At 44.5% G+C, this 10,473-nt stretch overlaps 1 protein-coding gene across 1 annotated transcript; it reads left to right on the top strand.

Annotated features, from left to right (window-relative positions):
- Positions 1–6,631: 6,631 nt before the first annotated feature.
- Positions 6,632–7,929, top strand: LOC126995343 (uncharacterized). The gene is made up of 2 exons (XM_050854823.1): positions 6,632–6,650; positions 7,508–7,929. Exons 1-2 carry the CDS (start codon positions 6,632–6,634, stop codon positions 7,927–7,929), a joined length of 441 nt encoding a protein of 146 aa, XP_050710780.1.
- The last annotated feature ends 2,544 nt before the right edge of the window (positions 7,930–10,473 follow it).

Genomic DNA, 10,473 nt, shown 5'->3' on the forward strand with positions numbered 1-10,473 from the left:
ATGCTGGAGGAAGAGAGAGGGAGATGGAAGGTGGCGGAGTTTGTATTGCGTGTGTGTGTGTGTGTGTGTGTGTGTGTGTGTGTGTGTGTGTAAGCCAACCCCTCCTCTGTGTCTCCCTCCTTCCCTCACGCCTACCCACGTTCGCCCCACGCCTCATCGGGGACGACAATACACCAACACCTACTCGTAAAACTCTATTGAAAAGTTATAATCGGATACCCACGCCCGAACGGTTACACACAATGCGCCAACGCCTTCCCTTGAATCACGCCCGACGAACCTGTTACACACAACGTGATGCTGTTGACACACCTCACATGACCACCTCCCCGGTAACACACCTAAGGGGTTAATAATACGCAGCGGGGAGTCGATATTAGTGACGTAGGTTATCGCGGCACCTTCTCCTAACCACACCTCAGGAGCCAAGGAATCAAATCTTTATAGAACATATTAAGCAGGTACCCAGTATTACGGACACACAACACAGTAATATATTTGCAAACAATACTGCGAGGTGGTCATCAAATCATCGTAAATTTACATCACCATCATCACCAACCTGCATCATTCCACCACAATACATAGACCTGTCCCATACGTATCCTAGCAGGGCCACGACAGACAAGTACAATCAAACTATAAGAGCCTATTAGTGGTAAGCTGACGAAGTATGCTCCCCCCTCACAACAATGCTATAAGATAGGGTATTCTATCCCCCCCCCCCCTAAATAATAACCAGAAGTTTCAGTCGAAGGCCCCGAGTACCCCTTAGCAAATAAGCCTAGTTACAGTGGCGATCAGCGTCATTCCGGAGCAAGGGGTGCAAAGAATATCCGGGATAATGGAGCAGGCCACGCTTGGTTACTGAAATGTGCCACACACAATACGTAGACTTTAACAACGTAAACTGATTTTACATTTTAATCACAGAAACAAATAAAGACATTGGCAGACAAACAAGAGCCACAGTAAGACGTACAAATACACTAGCAAACAGACCAGAACATAGACAAAGACACTGGCAGACAAACAAGAAACAAAGACGCGAATAATACCCACACTGGCACACGAAAAAGTTTATTATACCGGAGTAATGATAATAATGCTATTTTTTCAACATACTGAAATAACAAATGAGGGGATTTCTTGTGCCAATACCCAACTATTGTATAAATGTAGTGATTATAAAAAATTCGGGTTAATGAGGGAATGTGAATAAAGAAACAAGAAATAGTAATTGCGGGTGCTTTTTAGTTACATACGGTAATGAGGTCACTGATGGGGAGATTTCTACCCACCTCTTTAATCGCCCCGTATGTCAATCACAGTGTAGGGGAGGGAAGGTGCCATGGCTCTCCTACCCCTGACTCCCCACTCCCCATTCTGCCAGTGTAGGTTTAATTCAAATCAAAAAAATTATTCCAGCCTACAAACAAATACACTGCCAAACAAACAGAGACAACGGCAGGCAGACAAGAGACAGACAGACACCTCCCCCCCCCCCCCCCCTGTCATCCTCGCCCTGCCTGCCGTCCGTCGTTCGTCACCTGCCGCGCCAGCCGTCTGTGCACGTGACTCATTAGCGGCCCGACAGATTAGTCCGCGCCCAGCCTCCGAGCCTTGTCTGCCCGTGTTTGTCTTCTCTCTCCTCTCCCCTTCTCTTGTCTTCTCTACCATTCCCTTTCCTTTCCTTCCCTTCCCTTCTTTCCCTTCCCTTCCTTTCTCTACCTTTCCCTTCCCTTCGCTTCCCGTCCCTCTCCTTTCCATTCCTTTTCTTGTCATTTCTTTTCTTTTCTTTTATTTTTCCTTTCTTCTCTTCTCTCCTCTCCTCTCCTCACCTCTCCTCTCCTCTCCTCTCTCTCTCTCTCTCTCTCTCTCTCTCTCTCTCTCTCTCTCCAGGAAATTACAATTGAAATACAAAATTAAGGGATGAAATTTGAATAATTAGAAAGTCATTAATAGTTCCCAGGCGTTGTTAGGCTCAACGGGACTTCAGACAGGTAGGATTTCGTCGTAATTAGTGTTTGGGTTGACTTGCAGGTATGAATAATCTACGAGTGTGTAAATGTGAGAGTTAAGCTAAATTTATCCATTACAGCAAACGGCAAAACAAACAGAAAAAGATGGAAAAAACACGGAAGCCCAAATTGTGACAGGGAAGAATAAAACATGACGTAGAGAAAGTTCTATAGAAATTCAGCCACGCGATTATACAATATGTGTTTTGAAACTTTTGAAGCTGAAATTAATCATCCATCGTGTACTACAGAACTGAAGACGAATCGCATGATAATATTGACACTTCAGTTTACTTACACACCCAAAATAAAAAGAAAGTGAGATCCAATTCCCGATCAAGAGCAAAGGCGAGGCGAACTAGAAGCAATCAACACAAGCAAATAAAAAAAGGAAAAACTAGAGGAACAGTGAGAGAACAAAGGCATAATTCACAGAGGCAGCGAAAGAAACCGAAGCAAACTAACAAGATAATAATTCACAGAGAAGAACGTAGAAGCCAGACCAACAAAACAGTAGATAATAATTCACGGAAACAAGCAAATAAAAAGGAAGAGAGAAGCTAAAAATGCGAACACGACGTACAGAAACTTCCCCAGAAACTACTACAACTTGGTGTATATGTGTGTGTGTGTGTGTGTGTGTGTGTGTGTGTGTGTGTGTGTGTGTGTGTGTGTGTGTGTGTGTGTGTTTGTAAAAAATATAACAGAGCTCGTTTTTTCTGCTTAATTTTTTTCTCATTTTTTCTTGTATGGGTAAACTGTTTTCCCGTTAATTTTGTTTCTCTTTTTTTTTCTTTCCTACTTTGTGAGTCTTTTTGTATGTGTGGTGCTGCTCTTTTGTTTTGTTTTGTTTTGTTTTTCTTTTTCTTTCCTTGCTGTTCTCATTTTCCGCGCGCATAAATTGTTCTTAGTTGTCTTTGTCTTTTGTCTTCGTCCGTGAGTTACATGTCGTTCATTTTAACTTGTGAGTGTGTGAACTGACTGGATATTTTTTTTCCTCTCACTTTTTTCACTTGGATGGGACGGGTAATGGGGGAAGGAGGGAGTGTAGGAATAGGCTGGGGAAGAATGTAGGAGGAACGGTGTGGGGGAGGACGTGGGAGGAGGGTGTAAGAGAAGAGTGTAGAGGGGAGGATGTGAGGAGAGGGTGTGAGAGGAAGCTGTGGGGTGAGGGTGTGGCATGGAGGGTATGGGGGAAGGGTGTGAGGGGAAGGTGTGGAAGACAGAGTGTGGGGCGAGGGGGAAGGGTGTTGGTGGAGGGGTGAAGGGGGGTGTTGGGAGAGGGGTGAAGGGGGGTGTTGATTTAGCAAAGACCAATCAGAGGAGGTTTTCTGGCCCGTATTTGGTTTCCATTATCCCTGAGTAATATAGTTTCCCTTGACCTTGATCACCCTCGCCCACCCACCCACGACTTGCCTTTCATCACCATCACCATCACCCCCATCACCATCACCACTATCACTATCACCTATCTTCATCATTACACTACTGCCACCTTCCCTCACCCGTGCTTTTCACCATGGGTAAGTGGTGGCCGAACTGGTAGCGTACTGGGCCCACATTCACCGCGTGATGGACGACGCGGGTTCGAATCCCCACGCTACCACTCGGATTTTTCAGTCACCGCCGAGTGGCTTAAAACTACCCACATGCTGTCCTGAAGACCATCCATCAACCCGGACTCTAGAGGAAGCCGTCCAAGCGAATCAAGAACGAGTTCCGGGGGACAGCATGAGCCATTGCAAGATGGCGCCACTATAAACACTCGCCTGCGCCATAACGGGCTGGGCTGACCATCAGGCCCCACCTGGAAGAAGCCTTGGGCCGACCATCAGGCCCAACCAGGAAGATGCCTACCGGCGCAAAAGGCAACGACGTAAAAAAAATAAAAAATAAATAAAAAAATAAAAAAATCATCATCATCATGCATTATTTTTCACCATACCTACCCTCCACTATCCATACCACCACAACAATTTCTTACCACCACCAATACTATACTACCACGATTCGTATTTTCCACCCTATATCACCACAACCACCACTACCACCAACAACAACAACAAAAACAACAACAACAACAACAACAACAACAACAACACAAACAACAACATCAACAACTTCACTTTATATATATATATATATATATATATATATATATATATATATATATATATATATATATATATATATATATATATATATATATATATAATCTGAAGGAGGTCGTATTATTGAGTCACGTCGCAGACAGATACACACACACACACACACACACACACACACACACACACACACACACACACACACACACACACACATGAAAAAAAACAATAACCAATCAATATTCCGTAACTCATCCTCCCTTTCTTTACTCCACATCCATTAACAATATCCAATGCATCCTCTACTACCTAACATCTACCACAATAACATCCACATCGCCCAAAACAATATCCACTTCACATCCACTGTTTACTCCACATTATATAACTCTTCCCCTTCTCTGCTCCACCTTCATTATTAACTCTATCCAATTCCTCTTTTTTTTTCTTAGCATTCATTACACAAACGAAAAAATATGTAGCCTGTAGGGGAGAAAACGGAGGAAAAACAAAGAACCCCGAAAACAGAGCAGAAAGGGAGAAGCAACATGGAAGGAGACAAGAAGTAATGGAGAGAATAAAAAATAATTGTTAAAGTGAGGCGTAGAGAAAAAAAGGAAAAAGAGAAAGGAGGTAAATACAATCTGGGTTCCAATTACCAGCACGAGGAGAATGTGGAGAAGAGGAAACATAAAAGAGGACAAAAACAAGAGGAGGTGGAGGAGGAGGAGGAAGAAAAAACGAAGGGACGAATAAATGAACGAGGGAAGGAAGGAAGGAAAGGAGAACAAAAAGAAATCCAGGAAATAAGGAAGAAAAGAAGGGCAGAGGAAGGGCAGAAGGATGGAAGGAAGGAAGGAGGGAAAGAAGGAAGGAAAGAGAACAGGAAGGAAGGAAGGAAGAAAGGAAGGAGGGCAGGAAGGAAGGATTAAGGAAGGAAGAGAGGAAGAAAGAAAGAAAGAAGGAAAGAACGAAAGAACGAAGGAAGGAATGAAGGAAGGAAGGAAAAAAGGATAGGAAGAAACCAGACGAAAGAAATTAAATAAAAATGGAAGGAAGGAAACCAAGAACGCTGGAAGAAAGGAAAATGACAAAATAAACAAAGGAAGGAAGGACGGAGGGGGATTAAGAAGAGGAGAAGGAGGAGGAGGAAGAAAAAGAACATACATGAATAAGGTGTGTAGGAGGAACAGAACGAAGAGTATGTAACGAAAGCGAAAGTGAGAGGAGGGGGAGAAAGAGATGATAATGGAGCAAGAGATAACGAGAGAAAAGAGGAACAGCTAATTGGTGCGAGGAGAGGAGGAAGAACACGGAAGAGAAAGAGGAAGAGGGAAGAAAAGGGAGGATGAAAGGAAGTGGCAATCTAAAGGAGAGTGAACGAGGCTGGACAAAAAAAAAAGATATGGGGATGAAAAACGGTAAATTAAACAAGGGAGGGAGAAATGAATATAGTGAGAGACAGAGAGAGAGAGAGAGAGAGAGAGAGAGAGAGAGAGTAATGGATATCTAAATACCACACGCTTACTGTACATTCTAAACCAGGTGATCGATCCTTTAACTCACAACAAAAAACAATCCAACATCATCATTACTGTTATTTTTCATTGGTCTTTTATTGCAATCTACATGAAGGGCAAAACAATGGAGAACAGAAGCCCGCAACACCCCGCTTCTATATAAAAAAAAAAATCTGAAAACGAGGGATAACTGGACTATTGAGGAGAGGGAATTACAGGCAAGTGTTAATGTTGCAGAGCTTACCAGTGAAAGAGATTATATGATTAAGAGCCTTTTTTAACTCTTGCATTAGGAAGTTGTATAGCACCGGGATGCAGTACAGGGTATGTAAAGCCGTGTGAAGCGAGACAGCCGGCGGGGTGGAGACATTTGTTTTGCAGAATAAATGGCCATGGAAACCGATATGAATAATCTACGTCCCCAGCAAGCCTTTTGTCTCCCCTCCCACTTTTGTTTTTGCCTTTCAGTTGCCTCCAGTCCTGTAAAAAATAACAATAAAAAAACGATACTCAGCAGATATGAAAAAACCGGTCTTCTCTGATGCTGCAACACTTATCATAACAAAGAGAAACATTCCTAGGGAGCAAAAACATGAAGTAACAAGCATTCAGAGCGCAAATTATAAAAATATTCCTACACGTACTGAAAACTTCATGCCAAAAAAAGTATCACTGGCGGCGGAAGAAGACTGCTTGCTGAAGGCATCTCGTGCGTCAAATGAGCAGGTAACACTAACAGGTAACGATGAATATGCAAGGACATCAAGTGAGGCGTTCCCCCACTCTTACCGAGCACAGTTTCACACAATATCTGGAGAACAAAGACAAGCCTCGGCCGTACACAACACTCAACAGGCAGACGCTAATGTGACTGGAAATGTGTGGTGGGGGGAAGAAGGGAAAAGGTGTGGGAGGAAGAGGAGATGTGGGGGAAGGTGTGGAAGAGTTTTGGAGGGGGAGGAGGAGGAGGAGGAGAGGGGTGAGGATGTGTGGTGGGGGGGAGTGTGAGGGGGTGTTGCCTTAGCAGGGACCAATCAGAGGCGGTTGTGTGCATGATATATTCTCGCAATTCATCGGCATTGAAAAAAAATCATCATTGAGCAATTACTAACGTGGGTGTGGTGGACAGTCCGTTGTGTACTGGTAGCAGCACAGCTTCTTTAGTTCAGTTGTTTTTCCTTTTCTAATACCTCAGAGAGCGAAGCGTTTCACCGGCGCTGCTGCTTCCGGCTCCGCTCCGCTCCGTTAAAAATACAGGACTTCTCTTAACTGAACTACGAACCGTTTCCGCACTCTGCACTTTTTATTACGGCATATTTAGCTTGCGTGTGTTATTGCGAGAGAGAGAGAGAGAGAGAGAGAGAGAGAGAGAGAGAGAGAGAGAGAGAGAGAGAGAGAGAGAGAGAGAGAGAGAGAGAATTATCACCATACATCGTTAGTAACAGAAGCACACACGTGAAGTTAGTGAAGGTAAAAGGAATGGAAATAGGAAAGGAAAAAGAATAGGAAATGGAAAGAAAAAAGAGGAGGAAAAAGGATGAAATAAGAAAGGAAGTGAATGAAAAGGATGACAAAGTAGAAGAAGGAAGGGAAGGATAACTTATAAATATTAACACCAAACACAAACTCCCTTCTACCTCATGACCTGGGGAGCCCCGTCACCGTCTCAACACAACACCCACACCCAACATCACCTCATCCCCGTCACCCAATACACATCACCCTGCATCACCCGCACCCCGTCACCCAACAAACATCACCCAACACCAGCATCACACAACTTCATCTCATTCCCATCCCAACACAACACACATCATTTAACATCACCTCATCCCCTATCACCCAACACACACCACCCAAGACACCACAACCTTCCCCCCCATCCCCACTATCCACCCCGACACAGCCCCAATCCATTATATCACCCGACACAGCCCCAATCCATTATATCACCCGACACAGCCCCAATCCATTATATCACCCGACACAGCCCCAATCCAATATATCACCCGACACAGCCCTAAACCACTATCTCACCCGACACAGCCCCAATCCATTATATCACCCGACACAGCCCCAATCCATTATATCACCCGACACAGCCCCAATCCATTATATCACCCGACACAGCCCCAATCCAATATATCACCCGACACAGCCCTAAACCACTATCTCACCCGACACAGCCCCGATGCAGCCCTCCCCAGCGTCTTGCGTATACCCCAGCAGCAGCACCGAGACAGCCAGGTGGTGCGTCGGGAGGTGTTTTATAACTCGGCTTAACACGGAGTTGTTTAATTAGCGCCGAGTAATGGGCGGCGTTCTCCATTAGCCTGGTGTCCCCGGCGAGAGGCAAGTAATTAGCGGCTCGTACTGATAAGGGAGAGACGAAAAAAAAAGTTATAATTACTGAGCTGTCCAAGGCGAGTGCGGCCCCGCGCCCATCACTAAGAAGGGGACGCCGCCGCCACCTCCGCCCCACGGTAACACTAACCCGCTTCTCGTTTTCTTTTCTTTTTACAGTAAAGGAAGCAGTTGAAAGGCAAAAATAAATAAATACAGAAAAGCCCGTTATCATTTCCCTAATAAAAGAAATTAGAGAAGAGTGGACAAAAGTGAGTTTAATATCGCTCCAGGCCTACTCTTTTTTTTTTTTTTTTTTTTTTTTGCTGTTGTTGCAGTGAAGGAAGTAGCTCAAGGGCAAAAATAAATAAAAACAAAGAAAAATCCGCTAACACTACTCCTATAAAATAAAGTAGAGAAGAGTGGCTACAGTATCACTAACCCGGTACTTGCTTTTTTGTTGTTGTTGTTACATTAAAAAAAGCAGCTCAAGGCCAAAAGTAAACAAAAACGAAAAAGCCGGCTAACATTGCTCCTATAGAAAAAAAAGAATAGAGTGGCTAAAAAGAGGCGTCAATTTCGGCTTAATGTACACTCCCCGCCCCTCTAAAACAATGTAATGCCTCTGGGAGTGTAAAGTTCTCGTACTCTAATTAATGTAGAGTGAAATGAAGCAGTACTAAAGTCCTTAATGACAGGCTGTTAGCACGCGCCTTATTACAACAGAGGTATGTATGTACGCTGTGCTGTGAGTGGTAGCTTTGTTTGTGTTATTTGTTTGTGTGTACCTGTTTGTGTGTGACTGGCGGAGACGCGTCACACCTCCCGTCACCCAGAGCCGTAAAAAAGGAGGGTTTGGCTAACTTCTTCATAGACGCCATGTAGTTACCGAAGGAGCATCGCGACATACAAATAGATGGTGATACTTGTGTGTGTGTGTGTGTGTGTGTGTGTGTGTGTGTGTGTGTGTGTGTGTGTGTGCGTGTGTGTGTGTGTGTGTGTGTGTGTGTGTGTGTGTGTGTGTAATAATAATAATAATAATAATAATTTCATTATGTTTCAGGCTGCCCCTAGAGAAAATATACATCAATGGAAGATGAAATGAAATGAATGAGACAAATGAACAAATTGTGCTGCTCTTAATTTGCATTGTTGATATATTTGACCATCACGGGCACTTGCGCTGTTCTTATAGCGTCAGTCCGTGCCCGTATCAAGGGCAATAATGTTGTGTGTCTTGAGAGTGCTGAGGGCGGTTCACTGCGGGTGGGAGGATGTGTCTGTGTCTGGGCTGGTTGAGAAGCTGGTTTGCGACGGTGTAGTAGGGTCTCGTGACGGTGTTGTAGGCTGGTGAGATGGAGTGATGTTGATGGAGGAAGACCACGCTGGGGACGCGTGTCATGTTGGGAGGATGAACGAGGAGTACACGCGCGCCAGCGCACACTCAGGGGCCCCCAGCGTTTGGTCTCTCAGCAGGTGATGTAACTACCCGGAGGGGAGTCGTTGATGGACTTTGGTGTCGTTGATGGTGACCATGTTTTGTGTTGTCCATGTGTAGGTTGTGTAGTGTTTCCTGGAGGTGGGAATAATCTGGGTTGCTGTTGTCAACTGTTACCCCACTGTGGTGTCGTCCACGTACTTCCAGCGGTGGGGGTGTGGTCAGGGGCGTCATTTTAGGGATAAGGAAGCACAAAGGGCATTTGACCCCTGAGGTACCCACCATAGTGGAGGTGTGGAGGAGAGGGCCTCTGAAATCTCACTCACCACCTGTTTACGGGTGTGAATCAGCCCAGCCAGGAGACCAGGTTAGTTGAAGCCCTTAGGTTTTTTATTTTGTTGATGACTGTGGTGTGGTGAACTAGGTCAAAAGCCTTTCGGAAATCAATAAAAGCGAGAGAAACTGATGTTTTGCGTTTTTCAAGATGTGTGTGTGTGTGTGTGTGTGTGTGTGTGTGTGTGTGTGTGTGTGTGTGTGCGTGTGTGTGTGTGTGTGTGTGCTCTAGGTACTTAGAGATCCTGACGCTATATATACAGTATCAAAAACAGCATTGTATCAGCATCAATTCGAATTTCCCAATGCTTCTTTGATGATGAAATTGGGTAAACTCTCCTATTCCGTGTCTCTGCCGCCACCGAGTCTTACAACACAGTCTGCGTATTGAGTCAACGCCCCGCGCATTAGTGTGGCAACGCCCGGGTGTGACGTAAGGCCCGCACACCGCTGTAATACTTCAGATTAACACTTCGAACATTTAGAACAACAAGGATATTACCACGCAACACCAATTAATGTTTTAGTGATTGTGTAAGAGATTGACGAGTCTACTTTTTTTCTGTGCGTGTTCCAGTTACAAGCGAAGAGGAAATAAAAGAAATACATTATGAGAAATGAACTCTAATAATAAACTATGAAGTACCTAGGAAGATACTAGCGTCCTCAACAACTATACATTTCGTGATTCCTCGAGAACATTCAGACATTTA

The sequence above is a fragment of the Eriocheir sinensis genome, chromosome 8 (assembly GCF_024679095.1).
Source record: "Eriocheir sinensis breed Jianghai 21 chromosome 8, ASM2467909v1, whole genome shotgun sequence".
Classification (NCBI taxonomy): Eukaryota; Metazoa; Arthropoda; class Malacostraca; order Decapoda; family Varunidae; genus Eriocheir; species Eriocheir sinensis.